General features: G+C 39.0%; 1 protein-coding gene across 1 annotated transcript in view; it reads left to right on the top strand.

The window, feature by feature from the left end:
* Positions 1-26,851, top strand: part of CUBN (cubilin (intrinsic factor-cobalamin receptor)) — a 384,343-nt gene that overhangs the window by 353,429 nt on the left and 4,063 nt on the right. The window contains exons 61-65 of the mRNA XM_006872611.1: positions 14,373-14,535; positions 14,848-15,053; positions 18,095-18,242; positions 19,841-20,022; positions 23,801-23,966. Coding sequence (XP_006872673.1) covers positions 14,373-14,535; positions 14,848-15,053; positions 18,095-18,242; positions 19,841-20,022; positions 23,801-23,966 — 865 coding nt within the window. The remainder of the gene's footprint in view (positions 1-14,372; positions 14,536-14,847; positions 15,054-18,094; positions 18,243-19,840; positions 20,023-23,800; positions 23,967-26,851) is intronic.

The following is a 26,851-nucleotide window of genomic DNA, read 5'->3' as shown; positions in this document are numbered from 1 at the left end:
CTTAGTACTTTACTCTGTTGTCTTTAACTGTTATACACCTCTTGTGTCTTCCTTGCCTTCACCAGTTTTTGCTGACCTCCTTATCATATATCCCCTAAGATAATAATGTCTACCCTGTAGTTAGTGATTAACCTTTCCTTCCTCTCCCACCTTTGTAACCTTCAAAGAATGTTTTTCTTCTGTCTGTGTAAAAACCTATTGTTGACTTTTTATAATAGTCATCTCATGCAATATTTGTCCCTTTGTGATGTATTTCACTCAGCATAATACCATCTAAGTTCATCCATGTTATAAGGTGTTCAGAAGATTCATCATTATTCTTTGACATTGCATAGTATTTCATTGTGTATATGTACCATAGTTTGTCTATTCATTCCTCCATTGGTGGGCATTTAGGTGGTTTCCATACAATTCAAGTTTTTAATGATTTTTATATTAAATTATTATTTGTTGTTGTTGTTAAGTGCCATTGAGTTGGTCCTGACTCATAGCAACCCTGTATAGGGTTTCTGAGGGGTGGCTGGTGAGTTTGAACCCCAACCTTGTGGTTCAAACTGACCTTGTGGTCCAGTACATTATCATACAGTGCCACACAATATGATTTCAGATTACATGTTTAAAGTAGCATTAATCAGTACTTATTCGCTGAACTATTACTGTTACTATACTCTTAAGGGAAAAATAGTATGGTAAATATGTTGATACTTACTATTCAAAACTAGCAAGTATGTTCGTGAAGAAGTTAAAGTTGATTGGAAAATTAAGAAATGGCACATCCAAATCATCAATAATTATTTCAGAATAGTAAAGATTTAAATATTAACTAGTGCATTAGATACAGGCTTTTGAAGCAGTGTGAAAGAGTAAAAGGAGGCAAGTTCATGACAAATCTGTCAGAATCAAAATAGCAGTAAAACTGATATTCAAGTCTTCATAAAGTAAAAGAGAACTTATTCAAGTCAAGAGAGAAGACATCCTACTCAAGGTAAACATTAAAAACAACAACAACAAAAAGCATAAGTTTTAATGGGCATGTTCTTGAAAGAGTGAAGAGGGTGACTATTGGAGCAGAACACAGGTTTCCCCCACTATTTAAAGTAGAGAATTCCTATGAAACTTTTCATAAGTCAAATGACAAGACGAAAAAACAATTCTCATTAATTTATATAAAATAATTAAACTTTTTTGAGCATTCCCAGACTTAAAAAAATAACCTACCTGATCATAACAAAGGACATGTTAAACCTAAAATAACAATCACATATTGTGTTCATAGACAGTTCAAAGATGTGGCAATTTGATGCTGAGATGGTGAATGTGTTTCCAAAGGAGGAGCATAGCAATACCTCTCTCGCTACTTGATGGCTTGATGCTCATGGTACACACTGCCTCACTGCAAAGCAGATGCTGAGCACTAATTTCATTCTTTGTCTTTCTTTATAAAGGCAATACTCTTCTTGGATTTCTTTCAGTTAGTGAAAACAGTACTAATGTAGGTCTTTTGTAAAAGTGATGCGGCATAAAGCAAACTTTCAAAAAGCAGGATATATCTGTGTTGCTAAAAAGTAGCAAGAGGTAAAATACCCAACCTACAGAGAAATAGCCAATCTACAAAGGATCTAGAAAGTCAAGTTAATGAATTATGCAGTTGGAGATAAGGGATATTTGAATGTTTTCCAATGATAACATAATAAAAGCAATGCTTAAGGGAGATTAATCAGGAATCAGCATTCAGGGAGGAATGGGAGAGGCAGGTCTGGAGCTAGACCCCCGAATGAGAGCTTCCTTGTAGGTAAGATGGTCTCCCAGTGAAGTGAAGATGATAGCAACACCAGTGCCAGATAAACTCTTATTGTCAAGAAATTGTCAGTAATGGGTTTTAAATAAAAAGGAAGGAAAAGCTGTAGATGGAGCAGAGCACACATTAGAACATTTCATTATCTACTGTCTGATATTTTTATGGTAAAAAGTGCCAAATCTAGACGTGCAGAAGAATAGCAGTGTTATAAGGAGGAAGCCTTGGTTTTGTAAGGAATTGGACCAATGCTGGTGATAGCAACGCAGTTAATGGGTAGAAAATGAAATGGAAGGAAGCACCACACAAAGAGGAGACAACAAAAGGGTGTTGCTTAAATGAGGAGAAACAGAGCATTCTTTGGTGTTGCTGTTTTTAGGTGCCATCAAGTCGGTACTGACTTATAGTGACCCTATGCATCACAGAATGAAATACTGCCCGGTCCTGGGCTAACTGCACAATTGTTGCCACATGTGAGCCCATTGATGCTGACACTTTGCCAATTCACCTGGCCGGGGGTCTTCCTCTTTTTCTCTGACCCTCCACCTTACCAAACATGATATTCCTCTCTAGTGATTGGTCCCTCCTGACAATATGTCCAAAGTATTAGGCCTCCAAGGAGCACTCTGGCTGCACTTCTTGGTTCTTTTGGCACCCCATGGTACTTTCAATATTCTCCTCCAACGCCATAACTCAAATGCATCAATTCTTCTACAGTCTTCCGTTTTCACATGCTTTCACATGCATATGAGGTTATTGAAAATACTATGGTTTGGGTCATGTGTACTTTAGTCCTCAAGATGACATCTTTGCTCTTCAACACTTAAAAAAGGTCTTGTGCATCAGATTTGCCTAATGCAATACTTCGTTTGATTTCTTGACTACTGCTTCCATGAGTGTTGATGGTTGATCCAAGAAAAATGAAGTCTTTGACAACTTGTATCTTTTCTCCATTGATAAGAATGTTGTTTATTGGTGCAGTGGTGCAGAGTTTTGTTTTCTTTACACTGAGATGCAATCCATACTGAAGGCATTCTTTGAGAGAGAGATTATTCACTTAAAAGGCTATGCCTTTGCTCAACTCCAGGAAAGATCAGATGTGAAGTAGTTGAAAAGGACAAAGGAGTGAGAGAAAGAGGTAGAAACAAGTCATGGAAAAAAAAAAAATAAAAAAGTGAGAAACCAGGAATTGCATACTAATGAAGTCAGGGAAAGATTCCTTTACAAAGAATCTTTGTATGATTGAAGGGTTGGTGGTCAATGCTATTAAATTGTAAATTCTAGTCCAAGAAAGGTTAAGACCAAGAAAAACTCATTATACTGATTGGCAACCATTTTTAATAAAGTAGAGGGACAAAGGCCAAATTAAAGGAAGTTCATGAAAGACTAGAGATAAGGAGGTATGTCAAGTCAGGTTGAATTCTTCTTTTCTAAAACGAAACCAAAATGCCAGGACCATTCAAGAGCTACCTTGTTCTCATAGGAAAGTAATAAACTTTAGAGACAGGCAGTTTGGGAATTCAACCTCAATTTTGCCACCAGATAAATTTCCCAATTTCCCTGAATCTTTCTCACTGTATTTATTAAAAAAAAAGTAAGCTCACATCATAGTATGTACCTAGCGTAGCTCTTTTTAGGGTAAAGATACTATATAGTAGAGTGTTTAGCACTGTTCCTGACACATAATTTGTAATCAAATTTACTTTCCTTTATTTCTTTAGAGTAGTTCTACTTGGGCATAGAAGCTATGGAATTTTCTTTTCTTAAAATGTTTACATTTAAAATTTTATATGTACATAATTATATGTTTATATTCTTGAAAGATGTTTTGGTTAAGGTCATGCTAGAAGACAGGGTGATTGGATTTACTATCAAGATCCATTTTTATGAGTGTGACTTGATAATGTCATCAAAGTAACTAGTAATATTCTAGATTTTCTCTAGGTGTTCAGGACAGGAATAGCAGTATCAGAAACAAGAAGTTGCTTTCTAATTTCAGAATAAAATATCCTTTTTCAAGGAAATTCTGTTCAAATTTACTCTTTGTTTTCCATTCTGGGAAAATAATTTCCCAGAATTGGCCACTTTCCAAATTCTAAACTGGCAAGTCCAAGAATAGTCCTTAGAATGAGAATCTTGGAAGTATTTTTATAAAGAGATCCCCAGTGATAAAAGGACTTTTGGACCTTTCTGATTGTTTCTTAGATGTTGTAATCAACTTACTTTCAGAAAACCTAATTTTTTGTAATTAAATTCTACAAGTAAAAAAGCATGACAATTCTATTAATCATTTATAATGATATTGCAATCATTTTTTAATTGTATTTCATGGAGCAGTTGCTATTGAAATTAATGCCACTTACCCTATCCCATAATGAGTTATTTGGCATTATTATGTGCCAGGCATTGTACCTGGCACTGGGCATGTGGAGAGTTAAAGGTATAATCCCTCAAGGACTTGTCAGTACTATGGAGGAGATTGACATGCAAGCACATAAATTATGCTACATGACAAGAAGGATAAATATGAGCAACATAGAATAATAAAGCAGTTGTTGTCGTAGGTGCCATCGAATCAGAACTGACTCATAGTGACCCCATGCACAGCAGAACGAAACAATGTCCGATCCTGGGCCAACCTCACTACCACTGTCACACTTGACGCCATCAATGATGCCATCTGGCTGATCCATCTCATAGGGGGTCTTCCTTTTTTTCTCTGACCCTCTATCTTACCCAGCATGACATCCTTCTCCAGCAACTGTTCCTTCCTGACAATATGTCCAAAGTATGAGAGACGAAGCTTAGCCATCCTGGCCTCCAAGGAGCACTCTGGCTGCACTTCTTCCAAAACAGATCTATTGGTTCTTTTGGCAGTCCATGGCACTTTCAGTATTCTCCTCCAACACCACAACTCAAAGGCATCAATTCTTCTACGATCTTCCTTATTCACTGTCCAGCTTTCGCATCCATGTGAGGTTATTGAAAATACCATGGCTTGGGTCAGATGCACCTTAGTCCTCAAGCAGTATAATTGTCCATTTTGGGCTCAGGAAATGCTTCCTAGAAGAGAAAATTTCATTGGGTTTTAAAAAATAAATGGAAGTTTACTCCCATTTGTAAATGGACTTATTCTCAAGATCTGTTTGTATGAGTATGATTTGATAATCTACAGAAGAAGAAACTTCCTCCACAAAATTTGGAGGAACATCTCAAAAGCTTGCTTCCTCTGAGAGACTGTGAACTACCTAATAGATACCCAGATTTCTAACACCAGCTTCACAGTCAGCTTTGTCACTCCTATAGTGAGTGAGGTGTCAAGGAGGGATCAGGAATGTGGCGCTAATGTTCCCCTACTAGAAATATGACCCTTCCCAACATTTTCCAACTTTTCCTCAACTCAGTCTAACCTAGTGACCCTTTTTACCATTGACATCTTATAATTCTTCATTTACCTTCTAGAGTGAAATCGTCTACAATAAAACCTGTCATATATATAATTTTAAGGATGTACATGTGATGTACTGTATGACATAAAAAGAAAAATGCATAAAATTGTGCATATTAAAATATGTAAATATTCAGACACAACTGTACTAAGTCACTTGTAGTTAAAATTTCCACTACTACATGGACTCATGCATGCTAGATGTTGTTGTTGTTGTTATTGTTAAATGTCATTGAGCTGGTAGACGTGAAAGTCCAAATTTAGAATAATATAGATAAGTTGTATTCACAACTCAAATGCCAACAGCAGTATCACCATCTGTATAACATAAATTTCTAAAATGGTTTGATACTCAAATTGTTCTGAATGAAAAAAAGGTATAGTCATGTATCACTTACCATCCACAGTATGTCCACGAGCTGGAACATTATGTGATTTGGTCATTGTGCAAACACCAAATTATATAGAGATGGTCACCAGATTATGAATGTGTACCATTCCTAGATCTGCCATTAAGTCCAATTTGTACATAAGTTGGAATTGTTAGGTATGGCTCATATCTAACATTAATTAGTCAAATGTCTGTCTCAGTATATAGTACAAAGTGTACCTTTCTATGCATAAAAAACACTAAAGAAGCACTTCAAAATACACTAAAACATCTTGAACATAATAATACAGTAAAAATAGTAATATTGTTTTCATGTGTGTCACAAATTGTGACATTTGTTATTATGAGCTATTGTTGTTGCTGTTGTTAAGTGCCTTGGAGTCGGTTCCTACTCAAAGTGACCCCTGTACATGGTTTCCGAGGCTGTAAATCTTTACGGGAGCAGAAAGCCTTATCTTTCTCCCACGGAACAGCTGGTAGTTTCAAACTGCTGACCGTGAGATTAGCAGCCTGATTCGTAACTACTACACTACCAGAGAGCATCTTGTAGATTGGTAAAAATATAATATGCTTTACAGGGCCTGGGGCCATGGAGGTATATGTAGTCAGGTATTGTTCCAAAGAGCATTATGTATCAAAGTAAATGTATTCCTGGAAATCTGTGTTTATTAAAACTGTGCAAATGTATTTTGTGTTTATAAAATAGATTTAGGTTTTGTGATAAAACATTTTTTTAATAAGAATGTCTGGCAGAGCATTCTAAATTTAGGTAGGACATAGAATAAGTTTTCCATATGCAGAACTGTGTAGAATTGGATTCTGTAATGTGGCTTCTAACCCACTAAATAAATGCCAGTTATAATCCTCAAATCATTGTGATGACCCAAAAAACACCACACTTTTTAAAGACTTTCAATACATGGATTGTATTATTCCCTGATGGTGGTAGTGGTTATGTGCTATGGAGTCAGTTCCAACTCATAGTGACCCTGCATAAGGTTTCTGAGGCTATAAATCTTTACAGGAGCAGAAAGCCTCATCATTCTCCTGTGGAACTGCTGGTAGTTTTGAACTGCTGACCTTGAGATTAGTAGCCCGACTCGTAACCACTATGCTACCAGAGCTCCTTTGTAATGTTCCCTAGGGATTATATTATCCCCTTTGAGAACCATTAGGTTCTGGTCTGTGGTCAGCTACTAGAAGGAAGGGTCCTCTATCCCTCCAACTAGTAGGAAATCATATGAAATCAAAAACCTATCAAGGCATACAGTTCCTACCTTTATGAAGTAACATCTATTCATTCATGCATTCAGTCAATAAATGTTCATTTCAGTAATATCCCACACACTGTTCCAAGCACTGAAAAAAGCATTGAGGTACAAAACAAACTAACAGCCAACAACAATATAATGATTGACTCATAATGACATTATGCAAAACAGAACAAAATACTGCCCAGTCCTGTACCATCCTCACAATTGTTTTTTTCCTTTGAGTCCATTGCTGCTGCATGTCCAAAGTCTAAGAGATAAAGTTTCTCCCTTCTGGGTTCTAATGAGCTTTCTGGCTGTACTTCTTCCAACACAGAATTGTTTGTTCTTCTGGCAGTTCATGGCACTTTCAATATTGTTCTCCAACACCATATCTCAAATGCATCAATGCTTCTATGGCCTGCCTTATTCATTGTCCCACTTTCACAGGAAATATGAGGCTACTGAAAATACCATGGCTTGGTTCAAGTGTACTTTAGTTCCCAAACTGTTATCTTTGTTCTTGAACACTTTAATAAGGTCTTCTGTAGAAGATTTGCCAAATACAGTATCGCTTTGATTTCTTGAGTGCTGCTCCCATGAGTGTTGATTGTGGAGCCAAGCAAGGTTGTATCAAGTGCCTATCACAGGTTGTTAATCCAATCCTGATGCCATGTTCTTCTTCGTATAATCCAGCCTCTCGAATTATTTGCTCAGCATAAAGATTCAATAAGTATGGTGAAAGGATATAACCCTGGAACACACCTTTTCTGATTTAAACCATTCAGTTCTCTTTGTTCTGTTGATATATGAACAGGTACAACTGTCTCTTGATATATGAACAGGTTCCTTATAAGTAAGTGTTCTGAAATACCCATTCTTTGAAATGTTATCCATAGTTTGTCATGATCCACACAATTAAAAACATTTGCATAGTAAATAAAGCACAAAAAAACACCTTTCTGGTATTCTTTGCTTTCAGCCAAAATCCATCTGATGTCAGCGATGATATATATCCCTTGTTCCATTCCTTCTTCAAATCCAGCTTGAATTTTTAGCAGTTTTCTTTAGATATACTGTTGCAATCATTTTTAAATCATCTTCAGCAGAATTTTACTTGCATTTGATATTAATGATATTGGTGGATGATTTCCACATTGTGTTATGTCACCTCTCTTTACAGTGGGCAAAAATATGCATCTCTTTCAATCAGTTAGTCAGGTAGCTGTCTTCCACATTTCTTGGCATAAATGAGTGTGTACTTCTGGCACTGCATGTTCGTTGAAAGATTTCAATATGTATTCAGTCAATTGTGGGAGTCTTGTTCTTTGTCAAAGGCTTCATTGCATCTTGGACTTCTTCCATCAATACCATTGATACTTGATCATGAAATGGTTGAGCAACAACCAACTCTTTATGGTACAGTGACTCTTTGTATTGGTTCCATCTTCATTCAATGTTTTCTGCATAGTTCAATAGTTTGTCCATGTTGTTGTTGTTGTTAAATGCCATCGAGTCAGTTGTGACCCATAGCAACCCTGTATAGGATTTCTGAGGAGCAACTGGTGAGCTTGAACACCAACCTTGCACTTCAAACTGACTTTGCAGTCCAGCACGTTAACCCACAGCACCACACCAGAACTCCATTTTGTCCACAGAATTCTTCAATACTGCAAATCAAAGCTTGAGACTTTTCTTTAGTTCTCTCAGCTTGGGAAATGTCCAACATATTCTTCCCTTTCAGCTTTCTATTTCTTGGTCTTTGTACATTTCTTTATAATACTTTGTCTTTTATATCTGCCCTTTGGAATTTTCTGTTCAGCTCTTTGACTTCCTCATTTCTTCCATTTGCTTTGGCATCTGTATGCTGGAGAACAATCTTCAGAGTTGCTTTTGACCTTTAATTTCTTTCCTGCTTTTTAATGACCTTTTCCTTTCTTTATGTATGATGTTGATGTCATCTCACAACTTTTTTGCTCTTTGGTGATTAGTATCTAATACCTGAATCTGTTCTTGAGATGATCTCTAAATTCAGATGGGATGTAGTTAATGTCATACCTTGGCTCTCATTGACTTTTAAAATTTTTCTTCATCTTCCACCTAAACTTACGTATAAACAATTGATGGTCTATCCCTGTTGATATGGGGCTTTCCTCTGTATCTCCAAGATGTACTCAGTTTGATTTCTAGGTTTTCCATCTGGTGAGGTCCATGAGTATAGTCATCTTTTATGTTGTTCCGAAAAGGTATTTGCAATGAGTAAATCATCGGTTTTGCAAAATGTGATCTCCAGCATCTTTTCTATCACCAAGGCCATATTTTCCATCTCCTGATCCTTCCACTTTGTTTCCAACATTTTCATTCCAATCCCCAGTTATTATCAATACATTTTGATTCCATGTTTGGTCAATTTCAGACTGAAGGAGTTGATAGAATTCTTCAGTTTCATCATCACTGGCTTTAGAGGTTGGTGCATACATTTGAATAATATTGGTTATTAACTAGTCTTCCTTTTAGTTTATGGATATTATCCTATCACAGACAACATTGTATTGCAACACAGATGTTGAAATGTTCTTTTGATGATGAATGTAACATATTCCTCTTCTATTTTTCATTCCCAGTAAAGTAAACCTTAGGATTGTCTGATTCAAAATGGCCAATATCATTCCATTTCAACTCACTGATGCCTGGGATATTAATCATTATGTGTTCTATTTCATTTTTGATGACTTCCAGTTTTTCTAGAATCATATTTCCTGCATTCCACCTTCCAGTTATTAATGGATGTCTGTAGTTATTTCTAATCATAGTGGCTATGAGTCTCCTGTTAACCTCAAGGTCAGCAGTTTGAAACTACCAGCTGTTCCATGGGAGAAAGATGAGGCTTTCTGCTCCCACAAAGATTTATAGCCTTGGAAACCCTATACAGGGTCTCTAAGAGTTGGAACTGACTCCACAGCATACCACCACCACCACATCAGCAAAGGAAGGTCCTGCAGGTTTTGCTTCATTCATGTTATTATGGTCAACTGTACTTTGAGGAGGCATCTCTTCCCCTGTCATATTTTGAGTGACTTCCAACCTGAAGGACTCATCTTTCAGCACTGTATATGACAATGCTCTGCTGCTTTCCTTAAGGTTTTCAGTGACTGAAGTACTGGTATGACGCTATAAGATAAGCACTGGACTGCTAACCACAAGATTACTAGCCTCGCCCCAGAAATCCTATACAGAGGCACTATGAGTTGAGTCAGAATAGGTTCTTTGACACTTAAAATCAAAAACAGACATTTAGAAGAGTCTGCTTCTCCTTCTTCCTAGTTTGTCTTAGTCTGGAAGCTCTCTTGAAACCTCTCTACCATGGGTGACACTGCTGATATTGAAAATACTTCCAGCATCACAGCGGTACAGAAGCCACCACAGTGCAACAAATTGAGAGACATGTGGTCATGCATATATACGTGTATATTTCCACTTTCACTACCATTACCGTTGAGTCATTTCCAGTTCAAAGTAACACTGCCCACCCAGTAGGGTTTCCAAGGCTGCAAATCTTTACCAAAGCAGATTATCAAATCATTCTTCCACTGAATAGCAGGCCTTTTGGTTAGTGGTCAAACACTTAACTACAGTGCCATTAGGGCTCTCTGTATGTTAATAGAGCTCCCACCACCACACAGGAATCCATTAACATCTTGAAAATATGGAGAGTGCCCTTTGTATCCATGTAGGACCTAAGACATAGCATAAAGACTTGGCACATCATATGCAGAATGAAATAATGTCATAATAAAGACAACAGTGATTATAATAAAATTCCAATTTGCTTACTAGGAAGAAAAGTGCAATACCTAAATCTTGGCACATGGCGAATGTACTGTTCTGTTAAACGAGCGGGTTAAATTGCTGAGCTCCAGCCTCTTCTGGCTGTAACTTTACTGACTGTTGCCTTCGAGTTGATTTGGACTCATAGCAACCCTACAGGCACAGAGCAGCTGATGGATTTGAAGGGAAGACCTTTCAGTTAGTAGCTGAGCACTTGAACCACTTCTGCTACTAAAGCTCCATTGGCAGTTCAAATCCACCAGCTACTCTGCCTGAAAAGGAAGAGGCTTTCCGCTCCCCTGGTGCTGTGAGATACAGCACTGGACCGCAAGGTCAGTTTGAACCACAAGGTCAGTGGTTCAAACTCACCAGCTGTTCCTTGGAAGCCCGATACCGGGTCACTATGAGTCAGAACCCACTCAACAGCACTTAACAACAACAGAGATTTACAGGACTCCTGATGTGGTACTACAGGACCAGCACTGGACTTCGAACCACAAGGTCAACAGTTCAAACCCACTAGCTGTTCCTCAGAAGTCCTATAGAGGGTTCCTATGAGTCAGAATGGACTCAAGCACTTAACTACAGCAAAGATTTGCAGCCTCGGGGTGCTGTAATTCAGAATTACACTCCAAGGCAGTTAGTGTGGTTTTTGGTTTTAAGTAGGAAAGAGAGTGCCATCTAGTGATATTTAAAAAAATTGTGTTTTAGTTTGATATAAACTTATTGTTTGGAACTCTTTTAATTAGAGGTCCTTGTTTTAGAAATAAAATGATGATTTCTCATCTAGAAAATCTGTTTTTTATTGATGGTTTGAATGGAATACAGGCATCCATTATTTCACCAAGCGTTCATCAAAAACTCCTATATTCGTCCACAATGATAATGTCCTACATTGTTGTTGTTATGTGTCGTGGAGTCGGTTCCAACTCATAGCGACCCTGAACAGGGTTTCCGAGGCTATAAATCTTTATGGAAGCAGAAAGCCTCATCTTTCTCCCATGGAACAGCTGGTAGTTTTGTACTGCTGACCCTGAGGTTAGCAGCCTGATTGGTAACAACCACACTACCAGAGTGCAACTTAGTTTCTCCTCATCTGGGACAAAGAAGAGTGAAGACCATCAAAGACTTAAGGAAACAATGAGCCCAAATGAATATTAGAGCCCACAAACCACAGCTTCCACAACCTGAGACATGAAGAACTAGATGGAGCCTGGATACCAGTACTGATCTCTCTGGCCAGAAACACAGTACAAAATCCTGAATAGAGTAGACAAAAAAATATAGAACAAAATTCAAAATGATGAAAATGTCCAGACTTACTGATCTGCTAGAAACTGGCAGGACCTCTGAGAGTATGGCCCTGGGACTAAACCTACCCCAGGGGAACCTCATTCAGCCATACAATAGGCGGTCCTGAAAAATGAACAATAGCACCTGTAATAACATGCTCCCCAGAACCTTCAGCCTTAGAAGACCAAAAGAGCAGCATTTCCCCAAAACAAAGCATGGAAGGTAGGAGGTACAGGAAAGAAGGACAGAAGGAAACAGGGAAGAGTGCTGTTACATTCAGGAGAATACAATTTATGTCGTGAAACAAAATGCATAAATTATTAAATAGGAAACTAATGTGCTTTGTAAACTTTCATGCAAACCATAATAATTTTTAAAGTTACTATATGTGTGGGAATCATGCCATGGGCTAGTGACACAGAAGTGAATAAGTCACAGTCTTTCCCCATCTGTGGTACATACGTACATGCAAAAAAAGAAATTTAATGAAATAAGCAATCCTTACAATACTTGACAATTGTAATCAGAAAACGAAACAGGATGCCAATGCCGGAAGGCCACATTAGCTGTGGCTGCCCTCTATAAGGCTGAGCTAGGATCCCATGCCAAGAAGGTGACAACTGTTTAGAACAAGGAGTCTTCTGGATTGCAATAGTAGCAAGTGCAATTGCCACAGAAAGGGCAGTGTCCAGGTGAATGGAGAGTGTTCTGAGGGGAGGCAGAGGTCAGATCAGGTAGGGACTGGCAGACCATGTAGCGTGTGTGGGTTTAATTTTCAGTGAGCTGGGATCTGCTGAGGAGCTTAGGCAGAGCATGAGGCATCGTGTAATATAAGTGTGCAAGCACACAGGAAGTTCTGGAGATGTAGATAAATCTATTAGGAAGATGCTGTGATAGTAAAAGGAGCCCTGGTGGTGCTGTTGATTAGTTGTTGAGCTGCTAACCTTAAGGTCAAAGGTTCAAACCCTGCAGCTATTCCTTGGGAGAAAGATGAACCATAAATCTTTATGTCTGTCCTCATAAAGATTTACAGTCTTGGAAACCCTATATGAGTTGGAATTGAGTGATTATGGGATCAACAGGGATGGAACCATTAGGATAAATTTGGAAGGTAGAGTAGAATGAATGTGGGAATTAGAGAAATAAATCACGGATTTCTAACCTGCTAAGATTGAGCCATTTATTGAGATAATGACTTGGGGAGAGTGGAATCAAAGCACTTATTCACTTATGAAATATTTATTGAGTGACTTTAATGTGCCAGACACTCTTCTAAAAAGTGATAACATCAGAGTAAACAGAACAGACAACAATATGTGCTCTCATGGAATTTGCATTCTCACCAGAGAAGACTGTACACAAAATATTATGTATATGTATATGTTGTTATGTGCCATCGAGGTCGAGTCGATTCTGACCCTTAGTGATTATGTATATAGAAGCTCATTATATTATATAGAAGGGAAACTGTGTTCCAGGTCAATAGAACAGTGAATGCATTGGCCATGGAACTGGCCTGGTTTGTTCAATGAGCAAAGTGAAAAGGGGGGAGACCTAAAAAATGATATCATAAACCTGAGGCGGGGGGGAGGGGGGAGTGGAGAGCAGAATCTCTCTGGCTTTGAATAAAATGGTTTGGGTTTTGATACTGAATGGATGGGAAGCAATAAAGAGTTTCTTATAGTGGAGGTTGTATGCCATGAAGGCGACTTCAACTCATAGTGACCTCATATAGGGTTTCCAAGGCTGTAAATCTATCAAAAAGAGCAAAAAACCTCATCTTTCTCTGGAAGAGTGGCTGCTGACCTTGATTAGATTAGAGCTGCTGACTTTGCAGTTTATCAACCCAATGCATAATCCAATGCATAACCCACTATGCTCCTTAGTATAGCAGTAATTTAGTCTGATTTACGATTTAACAGGAACTTGTACCTGATACATTATGAACAGAGAAAGTGGGGGAGGACCAGCATCAGGGAGCTCCAGAAGGAGGCTGCCATGATGATCCGGGGTAGAGACTATGGTGGTGTGGATTAGGTGGGAGTTAGAAGGAGGGAAAGGTAGTCACATTCTGAATACATTTTAAAAGTAGGAACAATAAACTTACCAACTCAAATGACACGTTTTTTAAAAATCATATATTGCTTTCCCACTGAGGAGAAAAAAGGTAGGCGTCATGCCAGGTTTTTACTAGGAAATCTTGTTATAATAAAATCAATTCAATACCAATTCTGTTTCTAAATTACAACAACTCTAAGAACATCAATGTGATGATTCTTAATCATGACCTATTCTGACTTCACAATTTAGTGCACAATGAGAACCTTCATTGTGAATAAGAGAACTAACGAGCTATTTTCTTTCCAGCTGTATGATGGGGATAGTGAAAATGCCAACTTGGCTGGAACCTTTTGTGGTTCCACTGTACCTGCTCCTTTTACCTCTTCCGGCAACTTCCTTACGATTCAGTTTGTCAGCGACTTAACTGTAGAAAGAGAAGGATTTAATGCTACATACACCATTGTGGACAGTAAGTAATTTGAAGTATTTCTGTACATTATGAAATTCATGCTCCATGTTAACTACTAAGTTCATTATTAATTATGGAACATAATGCCAGTTACTAAATTCCATGTTAATTACTCTGTTTAATCCATGATACAAACTTTCTGTGATTCTTAGTAAAGAACATGTACTCAGATAACATCCTTTCATTAACAGAATGATGCAAATATAGTTTCTTTGGTCTGGGAGGGAGGATAGAGAAAGCAGACACTTTGTTTGTCTGATAAGACATGAGTAAAAGGTCTTACAAGCTGGTCTTTTTTCTTTATCTCCTCAGTGCCTTGTGGGGGAACCTATAATGCAACTTCATCCCCAAAAAGTTTCTTGTCTCCAAACTCATCAAGCCCAGATGTTCCATTTGACATGTGTACTTGGGTTATTGAAGCTCCTCCTCATCAACAGGTCAAGATAACAGTGACAACATTACAGCTTTACTCACAAGACTGCTCACAGAATTACTTGGAGTTTCGGGACTCCCCAGAGGTAATAATTACAGCATGAGTGACAGCCACACCTAATGACCTTTTCACTAGTATTTGGAAAGCACTTAAAATACTGAGTGCATGAGTAAATAAATTCTCAAAGTTCTTTCCAGTTGAATACATTTTTAGGTCTATATAAACCCTCCATACATACATGTTAAGGACCTCAGGCTAGTTCCTGTAAGTCAGATGCTCTCAAACTTTTGTGTACATAAGAGTCACCTGGGTGTCTTGTTAAAAGTGCAGGTCCCTGAGCCACACCCACAGAGCTTGAGTCCCCCAAGGCTGAGCCACTAATGCCAGGCTGGTTCAAAGAATTCATGCAAAAATGGAATGAAGAGACAGTGGAATTTCCCCATGAACTTTTGGAAGCCCCCTCACATTTTTGGTGAGCATCTCTAGGATTCTAACATTAGTGCTCCATGGATCATGCTTTGACAAATATGTGTATAGCTCATCAGATCTGTGTATAGGAAGAATTAAAGTCAGCGAGGGACACATAGAGATTAGGAAGGAGGTTATTTGGCACCAGACCAATGGGAGCAGATATGTGGGATGCATGACAGAAAGAGAGAAGAGGCTGTTTTGAGATGGTGAGTATTAAGTGCCCATGTAATGAGATGTTGGTTATAAAATTGTAATGTTGACAGAAGACCTGAAAATGTGGATGTCGTCACCATTCAGGTAGGTACTTGAATGATGAGAGTAATGCAATTATCCAGGGAAAAATCTATAAATTGGAAGAGTCATGACCAGAGGTTGGATACCTGGTGAACACCAACTTAACTGGATTTTGTCCCTGCAGTTTGGGGAATCTGCCCCAGTTCATCCAAGAGTGTTTTGATCAATCCCCTGTGTATTGGAAATAATAGAGTCCAATCTATTACCTTCTGAGGGTTCAAGTTACCCCTCACTGTAACTTCAGAGATCCTGATTCACACATAAGTCTTGGTGGGTTGACTCCTATGTGGAAGTCTAGAAAACTCTGGCAGATGAGAAGACACCCAAATTGCTTAGTTTTGTCCAAAACATAAATGCTAAGATAAATCGTAGGTTTCCATGGTGACCAAGGTGCTGGGTCATCATTCCATGAGTCGTAGTTTTCATGTTGAGAACTTCTGTTCCCCAGGGGAACCACTACTAAAAGAACTTGGAGCCAAGTAGGACAAACGGTTAAAGCTCTTTCAATTCTCCCTTGCTTTGTGAAGCTGAGACAGTGGGAGTCATGGAAGGACACCCAGTTGGGCACAGGAATGCTGTTTACAGGACACATGGAAGCTCTGGAATGTAAAAGGAGATATACTGCTCAACTAAGTAGAGCCCACCAGCTGCTCTGTAGGAGAAAGATGAGGCTTTCTTCTCCTGCTAAGATTTACAGCCTTGGAAACTATACATGGTTGCTATGAGTCAGAACCAATTCAATGGCACTTACTAACAACAAGTCCCAGTGTTTGCCATGAATGAAAAATGTCATCCAACTGAATCAGTACAGGAAAGAAAACTGGGTATCAGGCTGGGTAGGTAGGGAAAGAAAGACATGAAGGTGACTGATGGTCTGGGAGAAACTTGGACGTTCAATATATCCAAAAGTAGAAGAAGAAAATAGAGCTGGAAAATCATGTGACAAAGACATTATAGTTAATGATAACATTTGTCTGTCTAACTGGCATTGGGGTAGGTAATGAAGAATAGCGATATTAAGGTATGCAAAGTTAGTGTTTATTGGATGATCTGTAAGAACCCTGGAATGCCAAGAGTTATGACAGATATTACAGGCATAATTGGAAGTATGAGATGTCAAATGCCTTACCTTTGAACAAGTTATTTTTTAAAAAAGGTTGACAGGTGACTATATTTGACACACAGGCTACAACACTGGATTCAAACATGATGATTATGAGTATGGCACAAGACCAGGCAGTATTTTGTTCTATCGTATATAATGTGGTGATGAATCAGAAACATCTCAATTGCACCTAACAACAGACTATATTGGTTCTATTCTGTGGAGAGGTGTACAGGGAAGCAGGGACCTGATTCCAGTCAGTCACTTCCTTTTGGGATTCCCACTAGTGCCTAAGTAGAGCCTAAGGCTCTGGTTAGATTTGCTAATGGATCCTGTTGTGGGGCTGTAGGAAAGCACTGGACCACAAGGTCAGTTTGAACTGCACAGTTTGTGGTTCAAACCCACCAGCTGCTCCTCAAACCCTATACAAGGTCACTCTGAGTCTGAACCCACTCAATGGCACTTAACAACAACATCAAGGGCTAGTTTGGGGAAGTCGAGGTGGAATTAATTTTGTGAGCTCAGAAATATGGAATATGCCCCAGAAGGAATTGCAGTGAACTTGAACAGCTTCCATGGCCAGGCCTTAGTTACCAAGTGGCCTGAGAGGGCCAGGATCTTGGATGAAGTAGGGGAATGCTTGTTTTGTGGTTTCAACAGAGACTTGGTCTTCCTATCTCCTGCCCCTCAGGGAATGTGGGAAATTTGCTAATTTTAATGTCAATCTATGTCTTCTTGCAAAGTCTTCCATATAGAGTCCTTTCAACATTATAATTAGTTTCCATGCTGAATATTTAAACCACACTTGGTGTTGCTGTGAGTTAAGCATTGGGCTGCTAACCAAAAGGTCTTCAGCTCAAACCTACCAGCCACTCTTCAAGAGAAAGGTGAGATTGTCTGCTCCCATAAAGATTTAGTCTTAGAAACCGTGTACAGAGTCACCATGAGCCCACTCGGCCCAATGACAGTAGGTATGTTTCAGGTTTTGTACAGTGAAACCTGTGAGAGTCAGAACTTGATGGGGCAGCCTTGTTTTTCCAGGTCTCGCCAATTTTTTGTCTTTGACAGGGTACAGTAGCCATTTTTCTATTACTCTCTAGTTAGTAGGAAATATTGGACTGTTTCTTCTCAGACAGGTTTCTGCCTGACATGGGTTCCTGCTTTCGCAGGTTTTACTGTATGTAGTTTAATGTCTGCTATGACCTATTCTCTATTGAAGCTAAAACTAATGTGCTTTGGTTTCCACTTCATTTCAGAGTCATGGAAATCCAGGAACCCGGTTCTGTGGCAGCAATGTATCAGCTGTTCCAGCACTTTATTCTTCTATGCGTACGGCAATTGTTGTGTTCAAATCTGAAGTTTTTAGCAGAGACTCTAGAATGGGTTTTACCTATCAGATTGCAGGTAAGCCTTTGAGTTGCATCGTTTATTCAGAACAACTGCAATTGTTAGAATTACTGTCAGAATTGACTACCAAGGAAATTACGGTTTGCTAAGTGTGGTGCTCTAGGATAAAGCACTGGGCCACACAGTCAGTTTGAACCAGCTGTTCCTTGGAAACTCTATACAGGGTCGCTATGAGTCAGAATCTGATTCAACAGCACTTAAAACAACAGCAAAGCATACCATATAAGATGAAGCTCTTCCCTGGGAACCAGGCCCAATTTAGCAAATTATGAAATCTGATTTTTGAAAAGACAAGGTGAATATACTCTTAAAATATTTTGAATGTCAGCCTATTCTTCAAAGTTTGTGTCGATATATGATGTTGTTGTTGTTAGTACTGTGGAATTGGTTCCAGCTACCAACTAATTTAACTAAGTGAGTGTATGCATACGTATGTGTGTGTGTGTGTGTGTGTGTGTAATATACAAGGGGGCTTAATAAAGTTCATGGAAATAAAAGATAACAGAATTTTTCCAATAACTTTTTGAAGCCCCCTCCTATATATAAATGGAGCTCTGGTAGCATAGTAGTTATGAGTTGGGCTGCTAACCATAAGGTCAGCAGTTGGAAACTACCACCTGTTAAGATTTGTTGTTGTTGTTAAGTACCGTGGAGTCGGTTCTGACTCATAGTGACCCTGCACAGGGTTTCCAAGGCTGTAAATATTTACAGGAGCAGAACACCTCATCTTTCTCCTGTGGAACAGCTGGTAGTTTTGAACTGCCAACCTTGACGTTAGCAGCCCAGTTCATAACCACTACGCTACCAGAGAAATGCTATGCAGAGTCACTGTAAATCGGAACTGACTCCACGGCACACCACCACCACCACCTATGTGTAAATCTGCATATTTACTGCATTATTCATATACCATATAAGTCAGTCATGTAAAGTATGAAATTTAGTGTTTTTCAGTACATTTACAAAGCAAACCTGGCAATCACTATCCTAAACTTTAAGAAATTATTTTGCTAAAACCCAAGAATCCCTGAAAGGGTTAGTCGATTACTGTAATTAAGAAGTGTACTTCCAAAGAATACTTTATTTAATGTTCATTTTGAGTTTGGTGATGACTAAAGCTGCCTTTCCTTAAAACAAACAGCTAAAACTAGTCTTGGTATTATTATTAAAAATGGGAAAGAACAATGAATTGCTAGTTTTATGAGCACAAATAATTCACTAAAGAACTTCAACAGACAGAAATTTTCATTCAAAACCATGTCTTGGAGGAGGAACCTTTGTGTCATGCTGGAAATACCACTCTCCTCCTTGGTATGAACAGAAAAATGCAGCAGTCACTTTCCAAGGAGAATGCTCTTATTTCCTATCTCACATGGGGGTCTTTGTTGTTAACCAGCCACTGTACTGTTTTTGCTAATGTGAACAATTTACTTTCCCTCGTGGGATCTCGATTGTGTAAGGTAAACTATGAGGCTGAAAGTGCTTATTCATAAAATGTGTTCAAATTCTCATGAGCTTTTAGAATTATTCCTGTTGAATTGAAAGAACATTAAAGATTTGGAGGCATGCATTGATTATGACTTTTTTCCTCTAAGATTGCAACAGACAATATAACAAGGCCTTTGGCCATCTGAAGAGTCCCGGATGGCCAGATTATTATAACCACAACCTGGATTGCACCATTATTCTCACAGCACCACAGAACCATACTATTTCCCTGTTTTTTCATTCATTTAACATTGAGGAGTCAAGCGAATGCACACATGATTTCTTGGAGGTAATGTGCATTTAAATGTCATCTAATTGAATGATTTACAAGACGCTAGACTTTTTACCTTTTATACTAGTTATATATGGATCTACTTACTTAATTTGTTAATTGATTAGTCTTTGATTCTGTAAATATGTACTGGGCACCTTCTGAGACCAGGCACTGGAAAGGCAGTAGGGAAAAAACCATATTCAGGGACCGTAGAAAACTCAAAGGCTAATGGGAAAGACAGACAAGGAGTAAATAATTGCAGCACAATGTCAGCAGTATTAGCAGAGTCGAACACTGTTAGAAGCACCCACATGTGAAGTAGCCATGAGTCAGAGTCCACTCAGTACCAACTGGTTTGGTTTCTGAAGTCAGCCTTAGAGATGGAGAGAAAACTTCGTAAGGTGGTAACATCTGAGTTCTGATGTGAAGGACCAAATACAGGCTGCTGATTGTGAAGGTGACGGATGGTGCTGACTTTAAGAAGAATGTTTGGTGTGGAGATGCTGGCAAAAAATTAGTTTAATTATACTGTGTGTTTCACCGCTGCCTCATAGCAGCCCTGTAGTTCAGAGTAGAGAACCGCCCCATCAGGTTTCCTAAGGGATTCATCTCACAGACTTTGGACAGGTTATCAGGAGAAATCAAACAAGATAAACCCCAAAAGAAAATCACCAAAACATATTATAATTCATTTCTCCTAAAATCAAGACAAAGAAAGAATCCTGAGAGCAGCTCAGGAAAAATGAAGTTACCTATATGGAGAAATAATAAGATTAAGCTCTGATTTCTCAGCAGAAACCATCCAGACAAGACGACAATGAAACAACATATATAAGACTTTGAAAGAAAAATTGTCAACCAAGAATCATATATCTAGCAAAATTGTCCCTCAGATATGATGGCAAAAAGAAGACATTTCCCAATAAACAGAAACTAAAAGAACTTGTAAAAATCCAGACCACGCTTACACAAAATGCTAAAGGGAATTCTTTAGACAGACACTCAATGGCAACAGACAACAACCTGAGATGAACATGTATTATAATATTATTATAATATCACCCAGAACTCAACCTGGATATAGAAATAATCAAAGAAAAGCAAATCTACAATACTGAAAATAGAGAGCCAGAGACAATAGTTTACAATAAAAAAGAGCCACAAAGTAAAAAGAGAGAATAGTGTACAACTTCCAAATGAAGATGAAACAACACAGATTTCCAGAATAAATCTATCTAGATAAAAATAAATATAAATATAACTCTAAAACTAGACTAAGCCATACTCCTAGATCTAGCCTAGACCTTACCCCTAACACTAGCATTAACCCTTGTCCTAACTGTAACCCTAACATGACACAAAACCCTAGGTCTAAATTGTTGTTGTTAATGCCACTGAGTAAGTTCCAACCCAGAGCAACCCTACACAGGGTTTCTGAGGAGTGACTGGTGGGTTTGAACTGCTGACCTTGTGGTCCAAACTGACCCTGCAGTCCAGCACATTAGTCTTCAGTGTCTCACCAGGACTCCTAGACTAGACCTAGCCATAAACCTAACCCTATACAGGGTTGCTATGAGTTGGAACTTTCTTGATGAGACTTAACAACAACATAAAGGAAAAACTAGTGGTGTTTTGACATATGGAAAAAAGCAGAGCCATCCTGTTGGATCAGTGGTATAGTGCATCACCTCTTGGTTCACCTCCAGCCTGAAATGAGTGAAGTTAACGTTTGATATTTGCCAGCTGGCTGCTGGAAAGTAACCTCTAACTTTACAGCTTTGAGTATGAGAGCTCCTCCTCATGGCTATCGTCTCTTATCCTATTAAATGGGCCTGGCACTTCCTGTCCAATAAGCAAAGAAAGGAAACTACCATTTAGACTTTTTTAAAAAATGTAGCTGACTGAGTGCCTTGTCGTTGGAAGATTGTGAGCATAGTTTATTGGCAGTCAAACTAGGAAGCTGCAAGATTCCATTCATGTTAACTTTGGTGGGAACGGAAACTACTTACTGGGGATGCTGACTGTATTACTACAAGTGAGGGCCAAGCTTCGGACCACATCTGAAATTTGCATTTGTCTCCAATGCCTTCACTTTGCCTTTCTGGATCCTCTAAAACCCCAAAGGTGCCCATTGCTTTCGAATGCCCCTTGAAAGGAAGGGAAAAGTGAACATGACAATCATTAGTACCTTCAGTGTGAATTAATATACCCCTCCTCCTCTCAGAGGATTAGTCTTTTCAAAGAACCCAGAGAAAAGAAGACTTCATCTCAGTCCAAGAACAGAGTGGTGGCAGGTCAGCAGTCCTTTCTTACTACGGATGTCACCGACTAATCTGTATATGCCAAGTCCATTTTGTTTAAGCATGTGGAGATAGTCCAGAAAAATACCCCAAAAGCATAACTTTTCCATTGACTGCCACAGAGCCCTTGAGTGGTGAAAAGAATTAATGCATTCAGCCACTAACCAAAAGGTACTTACCAATAGTCTACCCAGAGGTGTTGTCGAAGAAAGGACTGGTGATCTATTTCAGAAAAATCAACCATGGAGCACAGTTCTACTCTGACACACACGAGACCCCCATGAGTCAGAGTCCACCGCAATGAGTTTATTTCTCTCACTTGACTGCTTCTTATTTTTGCTAAGTACTGCCGAGTTAGTTCTGACTCATTACCACTTTTTATGAGGTTCCCAAGGAGCAGCTGGTGGGTTTGAACCACCAACCCTATAGCTAGCAGTCCAGTGCTTACCCTGCAGCGCTATGACTGCTACATTGGCCTGAAAGGAATCTCTCCAAATCAACACAACCCAGCAAGACTGGCCTCAGTGCCCCTGAAGAAATTCTGACTGAAGACAACCAGTACTTAACTATATTTTAAATTATGAAATTACAGAAAGAATGGGAAAACTTTCAGGACTTTGAATATATATATCCATTAGATCACTGTTTATACTTGCTGAGTTGGCTCCAGCCATACACTGCCTGTAGAATAATTCTTCAATAGGCACAAAGAGTGCTCCTGTAGGGATAGGCGTGAATAATACGCAGTAGGAACCAGGCTGGATGCAGAATGTCGTTAAGCTTGCCATGCGCTTATCCACACTCTCACATTGACTCATTTCCTGTTTTTATATGTGTCTACCTCATACAGTGAATTGGAAAGAAGAAAACTTCTCAGCTTCAGAATATGCTTTAAAAATATGTAAAATTAGAAATGTTACAGTTTTTGTTGAATCATGTCCTTTTCCTATACAGAAATGCTTTTTGTTCTCAACTTTATTATACTTTGTACATTGTCTTTTTTGTTTTTTTCCTTCATAGCCTCTTTATAGCAGAGCAATTTTCAATGGAGGAAAAAAACAACCACGCAGTATAATAAAATGAACTGAAATCACAATGGGCAATATTGTCCCTACCACAGACATCTTTATAATTCACTTTAGCTACATTCTTCAAAATGTCTCCCCAAGAACAAAGGTTACGGGATCATATCACCAACTAGTGTATGGAAACGTGCCCTGGTTTAATTGCTATAAGTTAGCAGCTATTTCTGAATTCAAATGCAAATGGTTTTGCTCTATGAATTAAACATCTATGTCCTTTGGAAGTGTAAGTAACTTTTGAGAGTAATTTATAGAAAAGCTTTCATTTAAGTACATAGAGACAAAGCTCCCCCCTACCAAAGGGGGAAAGTAATGTCATTCAAATTGTGTCTTGTTATGATACATACCCATGACAAATAGAAGACAGTATAATATGTTTAATATAATAATAAATTACTCTGATTTTTAAAGGTAAGGAATGGAAGTAATAGCAGTTACCCATTACTTGGCAAATATTGTGGAAATCTACTGCCAAACCCTGTCTTCTCTCAAAACAATGAATTATACCTACGATTTAAAGCTAATAATGTCATTTCCAGTCATGGATATGAAATCATCTGGACTTCATCGCCCTCTGGTAAGACATTTCTACTTTGTAAGGGAAAGTAATGCAGGTGAGAAAAACATAGTGTCTAATAGAAAAATACAATTGAAGTGACATTATCTTTTTAGATATTTTTATACTTGATTATTTTGTATGTTAAAAATATTATATCAATGAAAGTACAGAGATTCTTTTTTAATCTGTTTTACTCACTATATGTAACCAGTAACATAATATATGTTGGTATATAAAGCATGTTTAATGTATAAAGATTAGGAAATTCTTTCATAAATTCTGATTTTTCTTATACCTTTGTCTTGTCAAAAACCTAAATGCTTAAAGAAACACCTAAAATTAGTGTAACCAAATATGTTTATTGTGACTAGATTTGATTCAAATGTACATGGAAGACACTCCAAAGAAGCAACAGTGAGAGAAGGTTATGTAGACTATTATTACGTTAATTTAGCAAAAGATAGCATCAAAGCACAGGGCAGGGTTTCAGGGTCCATCAGTTCGGTTTGTGGACCTCTACTGATGCTCTGGTAGCGTAGTGGTTATGAATCAGGCTATTAACCTCAAGGTCGGCAGTTCGAAACTACCAGCAGTTCTGTGGGAGAAAGATGAGGCTTTCTGCTCCTGTAAAGATTTACAGCCTCGGAAACCCTGTACAGGGTCGCTGTGAGTCGGAACCGACTCCATGGTACTTACCAACAACAACAACAACAACTGATGCACTGCAGTAGGCAAATTTGCTGCAAAAGACCTCCTTAAAGTGTTCAAGAATAAAGATGTCACCTTGAGGACTAAGGTGTGCCTGAACCAAGCCCTCGTATCTTCAATTGCCTCATATGCCTGTAAAGGACCCTGGTAACATAGTGACTACCCATTGGATTGTTAATCACAAAGGCAGCAGTTCAAATCTACCAGCTGCTCTCAGGAGAAAGATGAAGCTTTCTGCTCCTATGAAAATCTGCAGCCTTGGAAACCCTACACTGAGTTGCTATGAGTCAGAACCAACTCGATAGCACACCACCAGCACCATTTGAATGATTCCATTGAGAATACTGAATATACCATGGACTGCTAGGAAAACAAAATACCTCTTTTAGACGAAGTACAGCCAGGTTGCTCCTTGAAAGTGAGGATGGTGAGACGTCGTCTCTCATACTTTGGTTGTGTTATCATGAGGGACCAGTCCCTGGAAAAGGCTATCATACTTGCTAAATTGGAGGGTCAATGAAAAAGAGGCAGACCCCTAACAGATGGATTGGCACAGTGGCAGCATCAATGAGTTCAAATGTAACAACAGTTGTGAGGGTGACACAGGATCAGACAGTGTTTCATTCTGTTGTACATAGGGTTACCATGTGTCAAAACTAACCCCATGGCACTTAACACCAACATTGCAGAATCACCAAGTACAGACTAAAACACAGCCTCTAATCAGACACTGAAGTTCCTGCTCTGGAAGTTAGCTGCACCCATAATGTTCCCAAAGAACCCAGTGACTAAGGCCGAACTAAGCTGCTTACTACGCTATTGTTTAACCTGCAGATGACTGGGGGAACTAGTTCCTTCAAGGTTTAAACGGACCTAAGGGCAGTTAAGGAGCTCTGGTAGCGTAGTGGTTACGAGTCGGGCTGCCAACCTCAAGATCAGCCATTCAAAAGTACCAGCGGTTCCGCAGGGGAAAGATGAGGTGTTCTGCTCCCATGAAGATTTATAGCCTCAGCTACCCTGTGTGGATCATGACAAGCTATGGACAACATTGAGAAGTATGAGTATTCCAGAACACTTAATTGTACTTCTAAGAAATCTGTACCTAGACCAAGAAGCAGTTGTTCGAACAGAACATGGGAACACTGAAAGTTTTAAAATTGGGAAAGGAGTGAGACAGGGTTGTATTCTTTCACCATACTTGTTCAACCTGTATGCTGAGCAAATAATACGAGAAGCTGGGTTCTATGAAGAAAAACGTGGCATCAGGATTGGAGGAAGACTCATTAACAACCTGCGATATGCAGATGATACAACCTTGATCGCTGAAAGTGAAGAGGACTTGAAATATTTACTTATGAAGATTAAAGAGCACAGCCTTCGATATGGATTGCATCTCAATGTCAAGAAAACAAAAATCCTCACCACTGGACCAATAAACAACATTCTTATCAATGGAGAAAGGATTGAAGTTGTCAAGGACTTCATTCTTCTTGGATCAACTATCAACACTCGCGGAAGTAGCAGTCAAGAGATCAGACGACGTATTGCACTGGGCAAATCTGCTGCACAGGAACTTTTTAAAGTATTGAAGAGCAGAGATGTCAGCTTGAGGACTAGGGTGCGCCTGACCCAGGCCATTGTGTTTTCAATAGCCTCATATGGATGCGAAAGCTGGACAGTGAATAAAGAGGATCGTAGAAGAATTGATGCCTTTGAGTTGTGGTGTTGGAGGAGAATACTGAGGGTGCCATGGACTGCCAAAAGAACCAATAGATCTGTTTTGGAAGAAGTGCAGCCAGAGTGCTCCTTGGAGGCCAGGATGGCTAAGCTTCGTCTCTCCTACTTTGGACATGTAGTCCGGAGGAAACAATCGTTGGAGAAGGATGTCATGCTGGGTAGGGTGGAGGGTCAGAGAAAAAGAGGAAGACCTCCAACGAGATGGATCGGCCAGGTGGCATCATTGATGGACTCGGGGGTGGCAGCGGTGGTGAGGTTGGCCCAGGATCGAGCATTGTTTCGTTCTGCTGTGCATGGGGTCGCTATGAGTCAGTTCCGACTCGATGGCACCTGACAACAACAACAACAACCCTGTGCAGGGTCACTATGAGTCAGAACCGACTCCACGGTACTTAACAACAACAACAATAAGGGTAGTTATCCTGGGTGGGCCACCCCATTTTAATAACCCAGAAATC

Source organism: Chrysochloris asiatica, unplaced genomic scaffold, assembly GCF_000296735.1.
Source record: "Chrysochloris asiatica unplaced genomic scaffold, ChrAsi1.0 scaffold00206, whole genome shotgun sequence".
In the NCBI taxonomy this organism is placed as follows: Eukaryota; Metazoa; Chordata; class Mammalia; order Afrosoricida; family Chrysochloridae; genus Chrysochloris; species Chrysochloris asiatica.
Note: the sequence above shows the minus strand (reverse complement) of the source record. Positions and strands in the feature narration are given on the sequence as shown.